The sequence below is a fragment of the Rana temporaria genome, chromosome 3, assembly GCF_905171775.1.
Source record: "Rana temporaria chromosome 3, aRanTem1.1, whole genome shotgun sequence".
Lineage (NCBI taxonomy): Eukaryota > Metazoa > Chordata > Amphibia > Anura > Ranidae > Rana > Rana temporaria.
Genome location: NC_053491.1, coordinates 64231030 through 64254782, shown reverse-complemented (window position 1 = coordinate 64254782; position 23753 = coordinate 64231030). Strand labels below are relative to the sequence as shown.

The 23753-nt window shown below is 44.0% G+C and overlaps 1 protein-coding gene across 1 annotated transcript in view; it reads right to left on the bottom strand.

Annotated features, from left to right (window-relative positions):
• Window positions 1-23753, bottom strand: part of LOC120931338 (aromatase) — a 109572-nt gene that overhangs the window by 46496 nt on the left and 39323 nt on the right. The window contains exon 4 of the mRNA XM_040342674.1: window positions 9212-9366. Coding sequence (XP_040198608.1) covers window positions 9212-9366 — 155 coding nt within the window. The remainder of the gene's footprint in view (window positions 1-9211; window positions 9367-23753) is intronic.

The following is a 23753-nucleotide window of genomic DNA, read 5'->3' as shown; positions in this document are numbered from 1 at the left end:
GAATTTTTTACGTAGTTTGCGTAAGTCGTTCGCGAATAGGGCTGGACGTATTTTGGACGTATTTTACGTTCACGTCGAAACCCATATGTCCTTGCGGCGTACTTTGGAGCAATGCACACTGGGATATGTACACGCCGTTCGTAAAAAAACGTCAATCACGTCGGGTCACCAAGAATTAACATAAAACACGCCCCCTCATCCACATTTGAATTACGCGCGCTTACGCCGGCCCCATTTACGATACGCCGCCGTAACTTAGAAGGCAAGTGCTTTGTGAATACAGCACTTGCCTCTCTAACTTACGGCGGCGTAGCGTAAATACGATACGCTACGCCGCCGTAACATTGCGCGCCCCTACCTGAATCTAGCCCACTGTGTATATATACACACACACTATAAGATATATATATGTCTGTGCAAATATATACCGTGGAAAAGGTTTAGGCAGGTGTCAAAAGATGCTGTAAATTAAGAATGTTTTCAGAAATAGAAGTGTTAATAGTTTATTTTTATCAATTAACAACATGGGAAGTAAATGAACAGAAGAGAAAACCAAATCAAATCAGGAAAGAACTTGGCAGGTAAGTTTTCCCAAATATCTTAAAGCGGAGGTCCGGCTTAAAAAAAAAAAAAAATTAAAAATCAGCAGCTAAAAACACTGTAGCTGCTGACTATTAATAAGAACACCTTACCTGTCCAGGGTGCCCACGATGTTGGCAGCCGAAGCTCCCCGCCGCCATTCTCGGTAAAGGAATCAGGAAGTGAATCGTTGCGGCTTCACTGCCAGATTCCCTACTGTGCATGCGCGAGCCGCACGGCGCTATGTGAATGGGCGGATGTCTCCTGGGACACACACAAGGTCCCAGAAGACACCGCTCCCCATTTTTCAGGAGGCAGCATGAGGAGGAGAAGAAAGAAGACCACCGTGGACGAGGAAGTGGCAGATTAGGACAATCTGCCTAGTAACAGCCACTTCTGGTAACTATCATTTTTTATTTATTTTTTTCTTATTTTTTGTAGCCTTTTTGGCTATTTTTTTTTAAGGGTGGACCTCCGCTTTAAAGAACTAACCACAGATGTTCTGTGGATGTAAACTGCCTCAAATCCTTCTGTTTCTTCATGTAATCCCAGACAGACTTGATGATGGTGAGATCGGGGCTCTGTGGGGTCCAAACCATCACTTCCAGGACTCCTTGTTTTTCTTTATGCTGAAGATAAGTCTTAATGACATTGGGTGTATGTTTATGTTTATTGTCCTGCTGCAGAATAATTTTGGTGCCAATCACAATCCTCCCTGATGGTATGGCATGATGGATAAGTATCTGCCTGAAATTCTCAGCATTGGGGACACCATTGATCCTGATTCCTGACCAAATCTCCAACTCCGTTTGCAGAAATGTAGCCCCAATCTTCAAGGAGCCTCCATAATGCTTCTTTGTTGCCTGCAGATACTCATTATTGTACCGCTCTCCTTCCCTTCAGCAAACTTTCATTTTTCTGCACCCCAGTTTCCATGTTTTTGTGCATAGTTAAATCGTTTAGCCTTGTTTACACGTCGGGGATATGGCTTTTTGACCGCAATTCTTCCATGAAGACCACTTCTGGCCAGACATCTTTGGACAGTACTGTAGATGGGTGTACCTGGGTCCCACTGGTTTCCACCAGTTCTGTGCTGATGGTGCTGATGGACATCTTCCGATGTCGAAGGGAAGTAAGCATGATGTGTCTTATCAGCTGCATATATGCATATACAAATTTGTAGGGTCTTTATATGGATAAAACACAGGGAATTGTCTCTGTAATACAGAAATGTACTGCATATGCTTGCTTGTCCTGGCGTATATTGAAAGCCGCTGTACAAACACTAGCCAGCAGATGGCAATCTAAGACCCTTTCAATCAGCTCTTGTTTAGCATGCACGGTAAACAAAAGAATTGTACAACTATGACATCTGCATATCTAAAAACAGCTGTGTCACTTTAAACATCTCAAGTATTCCTATTTGCTTTATAATGTGCGCTACAGTCAATGTGTATTCACTATGACCTGAGATTCGTTCTGTTACAGTGAAGAGCTTAATTATGACCTATATAAATTATTGTAAATGACTAGGGTATAGTTCTATTGATGACAATTACCTTGCCCCAGCATTGCACAACATTATCACTTTTAATATGTAAATACTTATTTTTGTGGCAGCTCATTTTAAACACCTGTGAGACCCTTGGGGGAACTAGAGGCATCCAACTTTAGTCAAATGCAAGAATAAAAAGAGGGGCTGTTAGGCAGGTTATACACGGTTCGAATATTGGCTCGTTCAGCTGGAACTGGTTGGGATTTGAACCGTTAAAGAGGAAGTAAACCCTGATGGGTTTTACTTTCTCTATGTTTCCCTGCAAAGTTAGGAAAGCATAATGGGCTACTATGCATCGCATAGTAGCCCATTATGTGACACTTACCTACAAGAGAAGCCCGCAATCTCACCGTCTTCCACGCTGGCAGCGAGCATGCATTCTTCACCCCTCTTTTTCCGGGGGCTGCAAACTCCGGCTCTGTGACTGGCCGGAGCCGCGTGACGTCACTCCCGCGCATGCACGCGGGAGCCACCTTTAACGGCATGACCCCAGCTTGAAACAGCACAGCGTGCCCTTTCAAGACGGCGCATGCGCCATTAAAGGCGTTGCACGGGGAAATTGCAAATAACTCCTAGACCGTGTAGGTCTGAGGCCCCATACACACGGGAGGATTTATCCGCGGATACGGTCCAGCGGACCGTTTCTGCGGATAAATCCTCTTGAGGATTTCAGCAGATTTTAATGCGATGGAGTGTACTCACCATCGCATTGAAATCCGCGCCGAAATCCTCTGGCGATGACGTGTCGCGCCGTCGCCGCGATTATGACGCAGCGACGTGCGCGACGCTGTCATATAAGGAATTCCACGCATGCGTTGAATCATTGCAACGCATGCGGGGGATCCCTTCGGACGGATGGATTCGGTGAGTCTGTACAGACCAGCGGATCCATCCGTTGGGATGGATTCCAGCAGATAGATTTGTTTAGCATGTCAGCAAATATTCGATCTGCTGGAATCCATCCCAGGGGATAAATATCCGCGGAAAAAGATCCGCTGGCGTGTACACACCATAGGATCTATCCGCTGAAACCCATTTGCTGGGATTTATCTGCGGATGGATTCTATGGTGTGTATGGGGCCTAAGAAATATTGCAAACACCTATAAGTAAGCCTTAATCTAGGCTTACCTGTGGGTGTAAGTTGTCCCTGAGGGTTTACAACCACTTTAATGGGCAGGCTGATTGTACCAAGTTGATTGATCAACTTGGGTACAACCAGCCTGCTGGATTCTCTTACGATTATCTCTAGTAGCTGCTATTGCGGCTAGAAATAATCACTGTTTTCTCTCAGCGGGGACGGTTTCCCCGTCCTCCTGCCGGGAGAAGACAATTGCTGATTCCCCCGTCAACGCTGTCTGTGTTTATAGGGGACTCGTTCAAATGTTACTGATGGTTTATTTAGTAAAGCAGTTCTAATAGCAATGATGATGTCCAACTCATAGCATAGGACATGGAAACAATGGTAAGCAACTAAACTATGCACAAAAACATATGAACTGGGGTGAAGAAAAATGGTGCTTTGATTGATGAGTCAAAATGTGAAATATTTGGCTGTAGCAGGAGACAGTTTGTTGATGAAAGGCTGGAGAGTGGTAAAATAATGAGTGTCTGCTGGCCACAGTGAAACATGGTAGAGGTTCCTTGAAAATTTGGGACTGCATTTTTGTAAGTTGTGTTAGGCCTCGTACACACGACAGAGATTCTCGGCAGAATTCGCCGAGAAACTCGGTCAAAACCCGGATTCTGCCGAGAATCTCTGTCGTCTGTACAGTTTTGGCTCGATGGAGCCGCCGAGGAGCTCGACGAGAAAATAGAGAACATGTTCTCTATTTTCTCGTTGGCCGCGTTGTTCTATAGGAGAAGGCGGCCCGCCGAGCTCCTCGGCGGCTTCATCCCAAAACGAGACGAGGAACTCGACGTGCCAAGCACGTCGAGTTCCTCTGTCGTGTGTACGGGGCCTTAGAGATTTAGTCAGGGTCAATGCTGTCCTCAATGCTGAGAAACACAGGCAGATACCTATCCATCATACCATCAGGGAGGCATGTTATTGGCCCCAGTCAGTCTGAGATTACATGAAGAGACAGAAGGATTTGAGGCAGCCTACATCCACAAAACATCTGTGGTTAGATTTTTAAAATATTTGGAACAACTTACTTCCCGAGTTCTTTCCTGATTTGATTTGTAATTCTCTCCTGTTCATTTACTTTCCATGTTGGTAATTAATAAAAATAAACTATTAACACTTCTATTTCTGAAAAAAGGATTTGAGGCAGCCGAGATCCACAGAAGATCTGTGAATAGTTCTCCAAGATGTTATAACAACCTACCTGTCGAGTTCCTTTAAAAACTGTGTGCACTTACCTAGACAAATTTTTATTATAATAATAATATAATAATTGATTGAAATTGATAGAAAAAATTTACAGAATTTCTTCACACCTGCCTAAGTCTTTTGCATAGTATAATATATACATATATATACATATATACACACACACAGTATCTCACAAAAGTGAGTAACCCCCCCCCCCCCCCACATTTTTGTAAATATTTTATTATATCTTTTCATGTGACAACACTGAAGAAATTACACTTTGCTACAATGTAAAGTAGTGAGTGTACAGCTTATATAACTATAAATTTGCTGTCCTCTCAAAATAACTCAACACACAGCCATTAATGTCTAAACTGCTGGTAACAAAAGTGAGTACACCCATAAGTGAAAATGTCCAAATTGGGGCCAATTGTCTATTTTCCCTCCCGGTTTCATTGGACTTGTTATGCCTTGTACACACGGTCGGAAGTCCGACGGAAAGAAAGTGAAAAGGTTCTCTATCTAAGGTTCGTCAGACTTCAAAAAAAAAAGTCAGATGGAGGCTACACAGGGCCGGACTTTCCTAGAAAAAAAGCCTGTCTGATTTTATTTCTCGGAAAATCCGGCCTTGTGTATAAGGCATAAGTGTTACAAGTTCTCAGGCTCTCACTCTCTCATACTGGTCACTGGAAGTTCAACATGGCACCTCATGGCAAAAAACTCTCTGAGGATCTAAAAAAAACAATTGTTGCTCTACATTAAAATGTCATAGGCTATAAGAAGATTGCCAATACCCTTATACTGAGCTGCAGCACGGTGGCCAAGAGACCATACATCGGTTTAACGGGACAGGTTCCACTCAGAACAGGCCTCGCCATGGTTGACCAAAGAAGTTGAGTGAACGTGCTCAGCGTCATGTCCAGAGGTTGTCTTTGGGAAATTGATGTATGCGTACTGCTAGCATTGCTGCAGAGGTTAAAGGGGTGGGGGGTCAGGCTCCAGTTCATTGAAGGAACCATGAATACCAACATGTACTGTGACATGATCCCCTCCTTTCGGAGATTGTATTCCAACATGATAATGACCCCAAACATAACTTCAAGATGACCACTGCCTTGCTAAAGAAGCTGAGGGTAAAGGTGATGGACTGGCCAAGCATGTCTCCAGACCTAAACCATATTGAGCATCTGTGGGGCATCCTTAAACAGAAGGTGAAGGAGCTCAAGGTCTCTAACATCCACCAGCTCTGTAATGTTGTTCAACAGGAGTGGAAGAGGACTCCAGTGGTAACCTGTGAAGCTTTGGGGAACTCCATGCCCAAGAGGGTTAAGGCCGGGTTCACACTGGTACGACAAACACTTCGACATTGGGAGCTCATATCGCAGGACATGTGAAAATCGATGTTTCCCTATGTGAGTCGTCTTAACTTGCCTGACACAAGTCGGTCTGACTTTGAAAATGCTCCCTGCTCTACTTTGGTCTGACTTTGATCCTACTTCAGCCCATTAAATATCACTAAAGTCGGATCAAAGTCGGATTGCCGTCTTAATTGATCCGACTTTGGCATGAGACTTGTGCTCTGAAGATCTTGAAGGGGGACTCAAAAATGAAAAAAAGAAAACGGCATGGGTTCCCCCTCCAAGACCATACCAGACCCTTCGGTCTGGCATGGATTTTAAGGAGAACCCCCACGCCAAAAAAATGGTGTGGGTCCCCCAAAAATCCATACCAGACCAGACCCTTATCCGAGCACTCAGCCGGCAGGCCAGAAAAGAGGGTGGGGACGAGCAAGCGTCCCTCCTCCTGAACCGTACCAGGCCACATGGCCTCAACATGGGGGGGGGGTGGGTGCTTTGGAGCAGGGGGGGTCCTTGCACCCACCCCAAAGCACCTTGTCCTCATGTTGATGCGGACAAGTGCCTCTTCCCGACAATCCTGGCCGTTGGTTGTCGTGGTCTGCGGGTGGGGGGAGGGGGTTATCGGATTCTGGAAGCCCCCTTTAACAAGGAGGCCCCCAGATCCTAGCCACTCTATGTAAATGAGTATGAGGTAGTACCCCTACCCATTCATCAAAAAAAAGTGTCAAAAATAAAACGCAGTACTAAGGTTTTTAACCACTTAAGCCCCGGACCATTTGGCTGGCCAAAGACCAGGCCACTTTTTGCGATTCGGCACTGCGTCGCTTTAACTGACAATTGCGGTCATGCGACGTGGCTCCCAAACAAAATTGACGTCCTTTTTTTCCCACAAATAGAGCTTTCTTTTGGTGGTATTTGATCACCTCTGCGGTTTTTATTTTTTGCGCTATAAATAAAATTAGAGCGACCATTTTGAAAAAAAACAATATCTTGTACTTTTTGCTATAATAAATATCCCCAAGCTGTTTTAAAAAAAGCTATTTTTTTCTCTGTTTAGGCTGATATGTATTCTTCTACATATTTTTGGTAAAAAGAAAAATCACAATAAGCGTATATTTATTGGTTTGCGCAAAAGTTATAGCGTTTACATAATAGGGGATAGTTTTATGGCATTTTTATTATTATAATTTTTTTACTAATTATGGCGGCGATCTGCGATTTTGACACGTTTGACACTATTTTGGGACCATTGTCCTTTTTACAGCGATCAGTGCTATAAAAATGCACTGATTACTGTGAAAATGACACTGGCAGTGAAGGAGTTAACCACTAGGTGGCTCTGAATGGGTTAAGTGTGTCCGAGGGAGTGATTCTAGTGATTCTAACTGTTAGGGGATGGAGCTACCAGTGACACGTCACTGATCACTGTTCTCGATCACGGGGAACAGTAGATCAGTGACATGTCACTAGACAGAACAGGGGAATTCCTTGTTTACAAAGGCATCCCCCTGTTCTGCCTTTGATGGCCTCAATCGCGGGCCGCTGGGGAACATCGAGCGCACTCATGAGGCACGCGTGCCCGCGCGTAAAATTTAAAGGGATGTACAGGTACGCCCATTTGCCTGCCTGTGACATTGTGTCGACGCAAAAGTGCGTGCGGCGGTCACTATTGGGTAAAGTAATTTATTAAGGCAGCTCCGGCGTCGCTTTCCGTTTCTTCTCCCCTCTCGAGGACTTCTAGCCCTCTCCGATTCTTCTCCCACTGTCTGATGTCTTCTACCTCTGCCAAGTCTTCTCCGATGTCTTCTCCCTCTGTTCTTCTTCTGATGTTGACTCGACACTCTCTCCCACTCTAATTCTGGGTGCGAGGTGTGCCACTACTTATATTGGCACGGGGCGGGGTCACCGGGTGACATCATCCGGAGGCCAATATCATGACGTCACCACCTGGGGCATGATGGGGTGGTGACGTCATAAAGGGGCGAGGCCTCTGAATTTCCACTATTGCGACCTGAAAGTGACATGATATACAGTGCGATTTTGCAAAGAGATTTGTGATGCGATTTCATGCGACTTTATAGCAATTTCCCTTGCAACTTTGATGTTATGCGATTTGGTCATAGTGACATAATTCCCTTTCCTGCTCTGTCATTTCCCCTTCCTCTTCCGTTGTCAGGTGTTGTATAGGAGGAGCAGAGACCACGTGATTCCGCAAACTTCCGTCGACCTGAGTCGCACCAATTAGAACCGGGACCATTAAAATACATGGATTTTGTCGTGTCATGCGACTCAACATGTGTCAAGTCGCACAACAACTCGCAGTAGTGGAAACAGAGCCTTAATAGGGACCTATTATTAAATTTGTCCTAAACAAAAAGCCACGTGAAAGTAAGTTAAAAAAAACACAAGAAAAGACACAGGGCCAGATTCAGGTACAAATACGTTACGCTGCGGCGGCGTAACGTATCCCATTTACGTTACACCACCGCAGGTTTAGAGCGTAAGTGCCTGATTCACAAAGCTCTTACCTGTAAACTTGCGGCGGTGTAACGTAAATCCACTCGGCGCAAGCCCGCCTAATTCAAATGTGGTGGGCACCATTTAAATTAGGCGCGTTCCCGCGCCGAACGTACTGCGCATGCTCCGTCCGTCAAATTACCCGACCTGCATTGCGCTAAATGACATCGCAAGGACGTCATTGGTTTCAACGTTAACGTAAATGGCGTCCAGCGCCATTCACGGACGACTTACGCAAACGACGTGAATTTTAAAATTTCGACGTGGGAACGACGGCCATACTTAACATGGGTTACATGGGTTACACCACCTAGAGGGCAGCCTTAGTTTTACGCGGTGTATCTGGACGGAAACAACGTAAATTTAGAGCGACGGGTAAAGCGTACGTTCGTGAATCGCCGTAACTAGTCATTTGCATATTCTACGCCGACCGCAATGGAATCGCCATCTAGCGGCCGGCCTAGAATTGCATCCTAAGATCCGACGGTGTAAGTCAATTACACCTGTCGGATCTTAGGGCTAGCTATGCGTAACTGATATATCTCTTTTGTGAATCTGAAAGCAGAGAGAGATGAGCTCATCGCTATGCTGCTTTTCCTTTCACTCTCCAGGCACAGGCTTAGGGAGGGTCCAGGATGACCTGGGCTCAGAGGAAGTGGGTTTAAGGGCACTAACCATCAGACTGAGGACATCTACTGGCAGAAAAACACTAATGCGAAGGAAATCTCTAGATTCAAGCAGAATATTGCAGAAAAAGTGGGATTAGTTATGTTATCTAATGGGCTATTCATTTTTAGCCTGTTATCTTTATCCGGGGTTCTGCTTTAATAGAAGGAGAAATACATAAAAAAAAAAAGGAATCTTTTAAAACCAGAACAGAAACATACCTCTGTTAAAGAAGGGCCGAATCACCTTCCACAGTGATGGATTGCTGTTGAATATAACCCCATTTTCATTCATCCCGATACACTGTAATCCCAGTTTACTGCCAAACCTTAGAACATAATGACTGTGCTTCATCACGTGACATGTTGCTGAAGAGCTGTGGACAAGGATAGAAAATCGATGTAAGTATAGTGATTTAATACTGCCATATGTACTAGCCTAAAATAGGGTGCCTGATTTTCTATGGAAAAACCTTTTTGGCCCCCTTCACACTTTTCCATGATTTTGATGCGACTTGAAGCAATGCCTGTGTAATCTTGAGGTCTCTGGACGTTAAGCCGCATCAAATTCGGACCAAAGCAGTTCAGGAATTGGTGCATTGTACCGATTCAGACAGCGTCATGTCATTTTGCATGCCAAATTGCATCAATGTGATCCTCGGCATCACAGCCCACCTGTGGTGTTGATTTACTTTCCTTTTAGTTCAGGATGTACAAGCCAGTGGGAGGAACCATAGTGACCAGCAGGGGGCAGTAAACATTCAACTAATCAGATAGCTGAAGGCTTGGTGGTTGAGAGCTTAGAGCAGCTGGGGATCGGAGAAGTGTCAGTTTTTCAAGTACATAAATGCCTCTTTTCTAGGTGAGCTTTTTGATACAAGTAAAAAGGGTCACTGTAATAATCCTTGATTCAGTGAGTTTATGAAAGTTCATAAGCATTTGTTTGGCCTTCATTTAGTTTCCCATATTGTATTAGAAAGGTTTGTGTTGCTTTGCAGTGCAACAAAAACAGAACATCTTACCGTATTTTCCGGCGTATAAGACGACTTTCTAACCCCTTAAAATCTTCTTAAAAGTCGGGGGTCGTCTTATACGCCGGTAACCTAACCTTACCTTATCCCAGAATCGCGGCCGTACGATTTTTCAAAAGCAGCTCCGACGTCTTCTGTTCCGTGATAGGCGGAAACAATCAGCTTCCCAGGAGGCACTGTGTTCAGTGTCCGCCTATGACGGAGGCCCTCTCGTCCTGTGTTTGGTGTCCGCCTATCACGGAGGCCCTCTCGTCCTCGGACGAGAGGGCCTCCGTGATAGGCGAACACTGAACACAGTGCCTCCTGGGAAGCTGATTGTTCCGCCTATCACGGAACAGAAGACGTAGGAGGCGCGGCTTTTGAAAAAACGTACGGCCGCGATTCGCATGTCTTAGGATAAGGTAAGGGCACAGTCTGGTCATGTAATGGGGCACGGTCTGGTCATGTAATGGGGCACGGTCTGGTCATGTAATGGGGCAGGTCTGGTCATGTAATGGGGCAGGTCTGGTCATGTAATGGGGCACGGTCTGGTCATGTAATGGGGCACAGTCTGGTCATGTAATGGGGCAGGTCTGGTCATGTAATGGGGCAGGTCTGGTCATGTAATGGGGCATGGTCTGGTCATGTAATGGGGCACGGTCTGGTCATGTAATGGGGCACAGTCTGGTCATGTAATGGGGCAGGTCTGGTCATGTAATGGGGCACGGTCTGGTCATGTAATGGGGCACAGTCTGGTGAGGTCATGTAATGGGGCAGGTCTGGTCATGTAATTGGGCAGGTCTGGTCATGTAATGGGGCAGGTCTGGTCATGTAATGGGGCACGGTCTGGTCATGTAATGGAGCACGGTCTGGCATTTAATGGGGCACAGTCTGGCATGTAATGGAGCACAGTCTGGCATGTAATGGGGCACAGTCTGGCATGTAGTGGCATAGTCTAGCATGTAATGGTGGCACCGTGAGGCGAGGCATGAGGCATGACGTGAGGCGAGGATTTTTTTTTATCTTAATAGCTTCCTTTACCTTAATGCAGTGCTGTTTTCATGTCCTCATTGTTCGTTTTTGCTCTCAAGTTGCTGTAATTCTTCTCTGATCTCCACACTTCCTGGTTGTCTGTTTCCTGATAACCACAGTACTGGGAGCTTTCTCTCTGTGGTCACTAATCAAGGAGGTGTGCTTACTGTGTGTCTAAAACCCCACAGCACCAATCAGTTTCGTTTTCCAAACCATCACTGCCCTGTATTGGCTCTGTGGCTCTGTACATCACAGAAGCAGGAAACAACATGCAAAAACGAAACTAGAAACTGCAGGTACATTATATGATTGATTTTTATCTATTTTTAATCATTTTTAAAATGAATCAGTTAACTATTATGTCTCTATATCCTGTAAACCAGTGGTCTCAAAGTACCGGCCCGCGGGCCATTTGCGGCCCGCGGATCAGTTATAAATGGCCCCCAGGCAGGGTGGAAGTGGGGGGAGCAAAAAAAATAAAATAAATACATTTTTTTTTTTTTTTTTTTTGTGAGCTGGCACCATCTGGTGGTGAGCCGTTGGTATTACAAGTTATTACCACCAGATGTGAGCTGGCGCCATCTGGTGGTGGCCGTTGGTATTACAAGTTAAGCATTACAAGTTAAACAGCAATTCTAATGTCATTTTACACTATTTTCACTGCCATATTCTTCCCTCTAATTAGAACCCCCAAACATTATATATATTTTTTATCCTAACACCCTAGAGAATAAAATAGCGATCGTTGCAATACTTTCTGTTACGCCGTATTTGCGCAGCAGTCTTACAAGCGCACTTTTTTGGGAAAAAATTACACTTTTTTTAATTAAAAAATAAGACAACAGTAAAGTTATCCCCATTTTTTTTTATATTATGAAAGATAATGTTACGCCGAGTAAATTCATACCCAACATGTCACGCTTCAAAATTGTGTCCGCTTGTGGAATGCCGACAAACTTTTTTACCCTTTAAAATCTTCATAGGCGACATTTAAAAAAATCTACAGGTTGCATGTTTTAAGTTACAGAGGAGGACTAGTGCTAGAATTATTGCTCTCGCTCTACCAATTGCGGCGATACCTCACATGTGTGGTTTGTACACCGTTTACATATGCAGGCGCTGCTCACGTATGTGTTCGCTTCTGCGCGCAAGCTCGTCGGGACAGGGTGCGTTTTCTGGCTCCTAACTTTTTTAGCTGGCTCCTAGATTCCAAGCAAATTTGTCAAACCCTGACTTACACCAGTGCTGGTGGTAATAATGCGCTCGCTGACACCAGTGCTGGGGGTTAATAATGTGTTCGCTGACACCAGTACTGCTGTTTTTGAAGTTTGAAAGTTTGCATGCGGCCCCCCATGACATATGAAAACTTGTCTTGTGGCCCTCAGGTAATTTGAGTTTGAGACCCCTGCTGTAAACAGTCATTTCAGCAAAAAAACATTTTTTCCATTACAACTCCTTTAAATCTCTTAATTTAATATATCTTTGTCATGCTCTGCTTCACAGGAAGGAAACTCATTATTTTAAACAAAGGAAGGCCCTCTGCATTTTGGCTTATGGATACCGCACCTATATTATGAATATACCTGCTGGTAGGCCCGAATAACATAATTTATACTTGATAGGGAAGACCACAGGGTTGCCCTAGTTTGATCCTCCTGTCTGCTTTTCTGCAATTCTATCTGAACAGTTCCAAAGGAATTTTTTAGCAGACGTTAAAGAAAAAAAGGTGAAAAAGTAATGGTCCAATGCAAAGCAAGCAACCAATATAGACATTGATCAGATATGGTTTAATTGCATATGTAATCCAATGCAACAGCATATATTGTATCATCAGGTCTATTCCAATTTTTCCTGTCTTTGTGATTAGCATTTTGTTTTATTTTTACAAACACATTTACAGGATACTTTAAACCCTTCATATAACATTTAACATATTTTCCAGTGTGTTTAAATCTTTAGCTTTTATTTAAACAATACCGAGCAACCTTGACTAGAAGATCCTTGCTCAGACACTTCCTAATATGGGGTGACAAGTGCTCTCCTGCATTTTTAGGCTCCATGCACACTGAAGCTGATAAACTTTTTTTTTTAAAGCCCATAAACTGCACTCTATGTTAGCCTATGTGTCCATGCACACATGGAAGTTTTTTAGTGTTAGGCCGGGTACTAACGACCAAACATGTTCGCTGGAAAGTGTCCGACGGGCTGTTTCCGGCGTACAAGGCTGTTTTGTCTTTTGGCCCGCTGGCTTGTACACACCAGCGGACCATATTTCCCGTCGGACCAGAACGCGTGCACGTAAACCACGTTTGACGTCACTATAAAGGGAAAGCCCAAAGTCAATGGCGACGCCCTCTGTTCCGCTTTTGCTAGTTACGGCTTTGCTCGTGTTAGTGAAGGTTTGGTTAGAGCTGATTCGCGCTTCTCGGTCTCTGTGCTTTAGCAGGTCGTATTTTCTGGTTCAGTGCGTGTGCTTGTGGGTACGTAGTTGGCATTCGGGTACAGGCGTGCAGTTAGTTCTGCTTTGCAGTTTCGTACTGTGCGATCGTATCTGTGTGTCGTGTGTTCTTTGCAGGTACCGCTGGATTTGATTGTGCTTTCTGTTGGAGTGTGTTCTTGACTGACCAGCCGGCCGGTTTGAAGCCATGATGGAGCAGCAGCGTCAATTTTCGCGAGTTGGTGCTGTTTATGGGATGGCTGCTGGATATGTTCATCATTCCAGTACTTTGGCCAGGAACAGGGGGAGGAGGCGTTCCTGGACCAAGAATTGGTTGCGCCAGCGTGACCAGTTCTCTCATATGCCTCTGCTTAGGGAAATCCAGGAGAATAATCCTAATGACTATAGGAACTTTCTCCGCATGACGGACCCCGTATTCAACAGTCTGCTGGATCTTCTGTCCCCCTATATCACGAGGCAGGACACTGTGATGCTCCAAGCCATCACGGCCGAGCAGAGGCTTATTGCCATGTTGCGGTACCTGGCGACTGGGAGGAGCCTGCAGGACCTCAAGTTCTCGACAGGCATCTCTCCGCAGGCGCTTGGGGTCATCATACCGGACACGTGTGCTGCCATCATCAAAGTTCTGCAGGAGGAGTATATTAAGGTAAGTTTCCTCATTTTAACCTCACAATGTGTCTTTAATAATGTGGGCAACTAACTTTTTTTTTTTTCCCAGATATGCTGTGTGTTTAACTAACGTTACCTTTTCTCCCTATGCATGTTGATATAAGCTTTCCATGTAATTTTCTTTTTGGCCTACCTGCATATTTTGATCTTACCCAATATTAACCTGCCCAGCATGCTATCCTAGGGCCAACCCCCACCTTGCCTCTTTTAATTTAATATTTGTGTTTTTTAAACAGTTTAAACACCCCCCACCCCCCCTTAAAAGTGTTTTTGTCCCCATCAGAGGGCTGTGGAGTCTCTTATTAATTAAGTGGGCCTATCTTTTTGTGCCCCGAAATTCTCCCTTCACTATTTGAAAATGCTATTTGAAAACTGTGAAGTTGCACAATGATGGTTGTTGTATTTTGTTTGCAATGTTTATGTGCCAAAGTACTAAATCTCTTTTTTTGTTTGTCCCCACAGCTACCCTCCACACCACAGGAATGGCAGTCTGTGGCTTCCCAATTTGCCCAGCGGTGGGATTTTCCAAACTGCGGTGGAGCAATAGATGGGAAACACGTCCGCATTGTGCCCCCACCCCACTCGGTGTCCTTCTATTATAACTACAAGGGTTATCATAGTATTGTGTTGATGGCGGTGGTGTCGGCACAGTATGAGTTTCTATATGTGGACGTGGGGAAGAACGGCCGGATGTCAGATGGGGGAGTGTTCTCACGGACTGAATTCTATGATCGTCTCCAAGCTGGTGGTCTGGCATTGCCACCAGATGAAGATAATGTGGAAGGACTTCCATTTGTGTTCCTAGCGGACGAGGCTTTCGGGCTTGGACCTCACCTAATGCGGCCTTTTCCCCAGAGGACCCTCACCTTAGAGAGGAAGGTGTTCAATTATCGGTTGTCCAGGGCTCGGAGGGTAGTCGAGAATGCCTTTGGGATCCTCACCAACCGGTTCCGCCTGTTCCTGACATCGATACACTTGGCGGAATATGAATTGAACACCATTGTATTTGCCTGCTGCATTTTGCACAATTTTCTACGCAGGCACTCCCAGTCGTACCTACCCCCCATGGGCTCTGAGGCAGGACTACCCTCAGATAACATTCCTGGGCTGGACACTGGTCGCGCTGGCTTGGCCCCCCTATCTGCTCATGAGGTACGCGACAAATATGTTGAGTACTTCATGGGTGGGGGGGCCATTGCTATGCCAGATCATATTTCTTTCTTATTCGGCCCCCAAAAGAAAGAAATATTCACAGAACTAATAAATAATTAGACCATTGGACTTTATACAGTTGTTTGTCATTAATGCTTTTTCTCTTTTTTTCTGTCTTCCTGGTTCTCAAACTAACTTCTGCACTTCTAGTGCCAATTTTAGTTAGGCAGATTTAGTAAATAACCACAATTGCACATTATTCACTCATCTACAAACTGGGTATTCAGTCGAGAAATAAGAAGCCACTCATTTTTCAGCTTTTGATGTCACCAATTTTTTTTTAATTTTATTCCTTACTCCAAAAAAAATGATGCATTTTTGGATTCCAACATTTTTTAGGAATTTTGTGGTGTAAATTTTTTTAGAAAATATTTTTTGTAATTTTTTTTATTTTTTTACAGTGATTAGCAAGAATACTGATAGAAACACAATGTTATAATTATTTTTTGGCAAATCTACATAATAATTATATATCAGACAGGAGGCTCATATCTTACTCCGTTTCCTGTGGAGGGACAGGGTATGGCAGTTCACTTGTCTTCCCTTCGGTCTCTCCTCAGCCCCATGGTGTTTTACCAAATTACTAAAACCTGTGATAGCATCCCTACGGAGCAGAGGTGTGAGGTTGATCGTCTACCTAGACGACATACTCATAATGGCACGCTCCCCCCACCAAGCAAACTGCCATACCTTGTCCCTCCACAGGAAACGGAGTAAGATACTCGCCTCCTGTCTTCATATAATCAATATTTTCCGTCACAAGCTAGGAAAATCTAGAATTTGCTGTCTTGTCTCTATCTATATATATATATATATATATATATATATATATATATATATATATATATACACACTTCAAAACGTACAAAGATTTATTTTTAGCATCAAAATCAAGGTTTTATTTTGGTTGGTTTTCTGTAACCAAGATGTATTATTTTGCTCATATTTTTGGGGTGTTTTTCTAAAACTATTCCAAAAATGTTTTTTATTATAATTTTTTTTGGTATTTCAAAAAAAAATTTGAACATTTTCAAATTTTTTGGTTGTGTTTTTCTCCAAAATATTTTTTGGTTAGGATTTATATAATTTTTTTTAATTTTTTTTGTTTTTTTAACCCAACAAAAATGTGAGATTTATGTTTTATAAAAATATAGCTATTTACATATATTTTTGGGGGTCCTTATTTCAATTTTTTTATCTAAATAATTATTATTTTTCCTGACATTTATTTCCCTTTTTTTGGTTTTGTAGATTTGTTGTTAGTTTTGGGATCTGAAACTGTAAACATTTACAACCAAAACAAGATCACCACCAAAAAGAATTATCTTTTCAAAACAGCAGTCAGTCATGGATGGTGTGCTTTCACACTGGAACACGCCAAAATTTCAAGATGCACACATTCAGGGTGAATTCGCCAAATGTCATTGGTTAAACAGACAAATGGCCACATGTGCTATCTGACATCATGGGTGATCAATGTCTGTGTTTTGTGGGAGCAAACCCTTCTTCCTCTCAAATACTTGAGGATCGAGGAGGGGTTTGTACCCACAAAGCACAGACAATAGATATTCTGTGATGGCAGATAGCACATATTGGCACACTGTGTGTGCATCTTGAAATTTTGGCGTATTGATAAGTACAAAAATGTAAAATGGTTGGGGGGGCGGGGGATGGGCGGGGGGTGTTTCAGTCTTTGACACGGCCCATCATGTCAATGATATTTTTGAAATTCTGTTCGATGACTATCATCCTTTGGCGCATGTTGTCCATTTCCGTGCTGCACTCCAAAATGACATTTCGAACATTCTGCTCCATGACGACCATCCTTTCCCGCATATTGTCCATTTCCGTGCTGCACTCCATTACCTGCTGTACAATTATTGAAGCACTTGCACGTGAAAAATGTGCTACACCATCTTCATCCCCTAAAAACAAACAAATTGGCATTCAAAATATGTAAAGAGTTTCCGGTCTATCTGCATATCTTTGGCCCTATTAAAGTTGGGGTGACACTGACCTGATGGCCTGCTAATTTCCACATCCACAATTTCGCCATCTTCTATCACTCCTCCTTCTTCCACCACCTCAGCCTCATCCTCCACGACTCCTCCTTCTTCCACCACCTCCCCCTCATCTTCCACGACTCCTCCATCTTCTTCCAGAACTCCTTCTTTATCCATCAATACCCCTTCAAAATCACTCAATTCTGCTTCGTCCAGTTCCGCCTCATCTTCCCTGAATTCTAACTCCAAATTTAAGTCTTCCTCCTCTCTTCCTTCCTCCTCTCTTACTTCCACATCCTCCTCTCTTCCTTCCACATCCTCCTCTCTTCCTTCCACATCCTCCTCTCTTCCTTCCACATCCTCCTCTCTTCCTTCCACATCCTCCTCCTCCTCCACATGCGGAGGTGTGTGATTTTGGGGGTGTCTGGCCCTCTCTGCCTCCTCCAATTGCTGGCGTCTTCTTTCCCCTATAAGAAATAAGAAAAAACAAAAGGTATACTCATCAGCACACAGATATTGTATAGCAGAAATCGCACACATTGCTTAGACAAGACATTTTTAATCTTTTTTGTTCGTTTCTTCTTTCAGCAATCCTACATTTTTGGCGGAGTTCTAGGCCAAGCTCTGATCCTGCCCCTTTTTTGCTAAGAAGTGACACACATGGATGTCCCCCCAAAACATTAATTCTCGTAGACCCTTCAAAAAAATCTCCTTTGATTGTTGAGACACAGGTGCTTTGCATTTCCAGATGTTAAAACATATGCTTTATTCGCATTGTTGAGCATGAATCTTGTTTGGCTGTCACATTCACTCAATTTAATTTCTGGGATTTAGCTTTTCAACAATGTTTGCAAACAAAGTTTGGGGCCAGTCAGCCATGTCCAGGTGTGTTGTTTCTGGACTAACCTCGCATTTCTGCGAAACAATGTCATATTACGCGGGTTACTATTTCACAATATTTTGTAAAGGTTGTTATTTTACATAAACCCAATACAGTATCTACACGTGTTCAAAAGTACAAGCAGGCCAAGGAGGCAGATGTCAAAAACTACATGTCAACACATTCTTGCAGACATTTCCCCCCCCCCCTTAAATAATATGGACTTACTTTTACGCAGAATTTTTAGGATCTTCTTCATGTGATGTGGCTCCCTCAATTTCAAGTCGGACCAACGCTTCCTGAGTTGCTCCTTGGACTTGGTGACACCAAACATCTTCCTCATTCTCCTCGCCACCTTGTCCATAATGTGTGACTTTCTGCGGTTAGGTGTTTTGTAGGGCCCAAATTCACCATCATAGTCCTTCCTCCTCATGATGTAAACTAACTCCACCATTTCTTCAAAAGCCATATTAGTGGCTTTATATCTTTTGGGCCTGGATCGGGACGGTCCTGCCTCTGTCCCTTCACTTGCGCCATGAGAGCTCCGTGCCCGCTCGTGTGACATCGCCATCTTTCCTTCCCACAGAGATTAGGGGCGTGGAAACGAGGAAATGTCCCGTCATGGGCGGAGATGAGGGCGGGGATTCATGCATATGCGGAGTGTCGCGAATGCAAACAACGTGTTGACGTAGGTTACGCGGAGAATATTCGTGCAATTCCAGAACCTACACAGTTAACGCCATATTTACATTTCCAATTGATTAGGGGCATGGCAAAGGTGACGAGGGCGGCGTTTCATACATACGCGGAGTGTATAAAAGGCGCACGACGTGATTACGTAGGTTACGCGGTAATTAATCGAGCGTGACAAACGAGGAATTTGAGAGAGGAAGGTAAGAAATTTAAACATGGGATCAGCAGCGGGCTATAAAATGGAGAGCCATGGGATGGGGGTTTGGTCTGTTGGTTGCACAGTTTTATTAAGCTATTATGTCTCTTGGATCCCAGAATGAGATTTTAGTAGCCAAATGCTTTTGTAGACATCACAAAATATAGATGTGAAAAATGCTGTACCTCATTACAATTTATGTAGGGTGTATTCAGATCAGGCCAAGTATTGTTCTGTGTTGGTTGGACACAGGTCATTAGGAAGTGTCTTTCATGTAATCAATGCTGAGGGGCAGGATATCTACACATGCAATAGTGCCTTGATGAATGCTGTCATTTGTAAGAATTGGGTATGGTTCTAGATTTCACTTATTTCCTGCAATGGAACCAAAGGGGCGGCATGTATAAAAACAATGTTAGCTACAACCAATGGGGCAGAGCTGGCCAGCATTTTGTAAACAAGAGACACTGTGTTTGTATTTCTATATAGGTCCTACATTTTTGGCCACATATTCTATCAATGTAAATGCTGAGCCTTTTTTAAATCGTGTTTTTGGTTTCTTTTTCTTTTTGTAATCTAGACTAAAATTACACCGAAAAAAAATTCTAAATGGATCTACTGCAGACCCAAGACATTATCCAGCACTTGCTGGATACATTCCGAGAAATGCCCATCCTGTGGGATTCCAAGCAGCCCACTTACCACAACAAGGACCTACAAGCGGCAGCACTTGAGCAGCTAGCAGCATACATGAGAACATGGGTGCCAGAATGCAGTGCCAACATGGTGAAGGATAAACTTGCCAACCTCAGGGGCACATATAGGAGAGCGTACAAAGCTCACCAAAAGCAGCTAAGATCTGGAGCAGCAGCAAGACCACCAAAGGAACCCAAGCTATGGTATTTCAACCAGATGTCTTTTTTGCGGGATCAACTGGAGGGCAGGCCATCAATGTCAAGTCTGCCTCCCAGCCTTCCCTCCACGCTACCTTCCAGCGGGACTTCCCCAGATCACAACAGCCCTGCAGAGTCGGATGAAGAGGGCCTGGCTGACAGAGAGGCAGATCTGCACCTCTACGATGATGAGGTATAGTAGTTTCATAAATATTTATGGAATAATATTAATTATTGTTGGATTATTGACTTGATATTGTTAAATAAAAGACAAGCTGGGAAAAATAATTCAAAAGTCGTGGGCAAAAAAATAGGTGTCAGGGATGACAACTGCAGGGGTCAGAGGGAGAGTCTGTTCAAGTTTCAATTAGCCCCAAAAAAGGACATTCAAGCATGAAAATGTGAGTGATTAGATTTAGAAATATATTACAACATGTCCCTTTTTTTTACACAGGAAGAAGAGACCAGCCAGGAGGTGGCAGATCCTCTCCTCACTGACAGCCAGGCCGAAGGGGTCAGTGGCAGCCAGGAGGAGGCCGGGCCCAGTGGCGTTCAGCAGCTCCCCAGGACAACCACCACCAGCCAGGCTCCTCCCCTCCAGATTAGGCCACCAGGCCGAAAGAAGAAATTGGGGCCAGTGGAGGAAGCCAGCCTCAAAATGATTAAGGAGGCGAGTGCCATCATGAGGGCCCCCCTCAACCCCACTGAGGCCTACAGTGCCTCCCTGGCACACGATCTTAACAAAGGGACGGAGGAGCAGAAGCAACTGGCAAAGGGCGTGATCAACCAGGCCCTTTGGTGGATGGAGAGGGAGCTGCTGACCACAGACACTGGGCTATGTGACCCGGCCCGGCTTGCTGAACACCATCCTCCTGCTGCCACATCATCCCCACCTGCAAGGGGCCAGGGAAGACCCGCTGGAAGGCAGCCTGGAAGGAAGGTTGCAAGGAAGAGGAGACGTTGATTCCCTGCCTTCCATTTGATCCCCCACAAATGGCATCTTGTTTGGACTACCACAGCTTGGGTTCCTTTGGTTATGTGCTGCTGCTTCTAATTTTTGTTTGTGTGCCTCCTGAGGTTTGCTAGTTTATCCTTCACCATGTTTGAAATGCAAGTCTGCATGTATTTTGCTAGCTGTTCAAGTGCTGCCATTCTGTTTTATTTCCTTTTTAAGATTTGCCAAAATAAAAGGCTTTTTGTTTAATTTAAAAACGTGCCTATTGTTTGTAATACTGTGGGGATTATTTTAGGCATCAAACATTCCAAACAAATCCAATGTTTCATATAAAAAATTCACAAAGTCCTGTGGGGGGGGGGGTGCATTTGGTGTGCCAACATGGTAGACAATTGAAACAACCTTAAAAATAAGCAAGAAAAAAATACAAACAAAAGCAAAATCAACAAAATTAGGTAACACAAAAATCTAAATGGTGACATAACTAGAAACACATAAAAAAAGTGGCAAAGATAAACATTAAACAAAAAAATAAAAAATCTATACATGTGGAGGACCCCAAAAAATATGATACGTCGGGCCTATAAAAGATTGCTAAAATCTTACTACATCCCAGGCAACAAATGTCACTTTTCAGTATGGAACAACTCAGTTGAAATAACATGAGCAAAATAACCGGTTATTTCTAGCAAGAGAAGAATGAATAAAACGACGGCATCAACTGTTGTTTATTGTGTCGTTTTCTTCAGTGTTCTATTGCTAGAATTAATCTTTCTATTGACGAATGTGCCATATCCCAAACAAACGTGAGTTTTACCTGAACGAGCGCTCCCGTGGCCTCATTTAGTCTGAGCATGCGCGGGGTTTTTGTACGTTGCTTTTGTGTACTAACCACCAAACATGTCCGTTCGGACAGGATTTCAGCGGACGGTTTTAAAACAAGTTTGGAAATAAATGTCTGCTGAAAAACGGCCCGGCGGGCAAATGTACGGTGAAATTCTGTACGCTCGTAACTACACACGACCGAACATGTCTGCTGAAACTGGCCCGCGGACCAGTTTCAGCAGACATGTTTGGTCGTGTGTACGAGGCCTTAATGAGCAGTGGAGTTTATGGGGTTTTTTTTTGATTGCCAGAAATTTGCATTCAAAGTGCTGTTTTTCGGCAGGAAAAAACGCAAAATGCAGAAAAACGCTAATAAACGATCAAAAAAGCTCAAAAATGCTGCTCGCTAGCGTTTATCGATTGGTTTGGGCAAAATGTATAGCGTTTACAAAATAGGGGATAGTTTTATGGCATTTTTATTATTTATTATTTTTTTTTTTCTACTAATGGCGGCGATCAGCGATTTTTTTCGTGACCGCGACATTATGGCAGAAACATCAGACAATTTTGACACATTTTTGGGACCATTGTCATTTTCACAGCAAAAAGTGCTATAAAAATGCATTGTTTACTGTGAAAATGACAATTGCAGTTTGGGAGTTAACCACTAGGGGGCGCTGAAGGGGTTAGGTGTGACCTCATATGTGTTTCTAACGGTAGGGGGGCGGGGCTGGACGCGTGACGTCATTGATCGCCTTTCCCTATATCAGGGAACAGACGATCAATGACAGCGCCACTGTGAAGAACAGGGAAGGTGTTTTTACACACACACCTCTCCCCGTTCTTCAGCTCCTGTGACCGATCGCGGGACTCTGTGGGTGCCGTTTTAGAAATTTCTACAGGTTACCAGTTTAGAGTTAAATAGGAGCTCTAGTGCTAGAATTATTGCTCTTGCTCTAACGATCATGGTTTTAACACTGTTTACATTTGCGGGCGTGACTTATGTATTTGTTCGCTTCTGCGGAGGGGTTGGGCACTTTACTTTTTTTTTTTATGTTAATTTATTTTATTTTTACACTGTCCCTTTCAAAAAAATGTTGGTCACTTTTATTGCTGTCATAAGGATTGTAAACATCCCTTGTGACAGTAATAGGCAGTGACAGGTACTCTTTATGCACTTAAAAGTATTCAAAACACCAAGCTTTGAATACTGCCTTTTATTTAAAAATGTAACGCCTTTAAGGTTCCAGTAAACCAGAAGTGATGTCATGACATCACTTCCAGGTTACTCGATCCGAGACCCGATCGAAGCTGTTTCCAGCTTTGTCCGGGTCTCCAGCCAGCCGGTGGAAGTGCCGGCGTGTCACTCGGGCCTCCCAGTGGAACGGGAGAGCTCGGGCGAGCCGCGGTTGTTAATATGATTAGCCGCATCGGTTGTTAATACAAGAAAGCCAACCGTCGGCTCTAAAAAGAGCAGGGGTGATGTCTGCAGCTGCATATCAACCCGGTACAACCCCTTCAAACCAAAGGCCGCATATTTGCGTTACGTTGACTTGAAGGCGTCAATATTTTCTTAGGGGGGGGCTGTCAGGTAGTCTGTACGGGGCCCCGCAATTTCTATTAGCAGCCCTGTAGACAAGACATGGTTGTAAAGAGGATGACTATAAAGCAAAAAAAAGAGTAAATAAGTTAAAAACAGTGGGGTAGATTCAGAGAGCAATTACGCCTGCGTATCCATAGATACGCAGCGTAATTGCTAAGTAGCGCCGGCGTATCTACTTTCTGTATTCAGAAAGCTAGATACGCCGACTGTAGCCTAAGATACGACTGGCATAAGTCTCTTATGCCGTCGTATCTTAGGGTGCATTCTGACGCTGGCCGCTAGGTGGCGCACCCGTAGTTGTCAGCGTAGAGTATGCAAATTGCATACTTACGCCG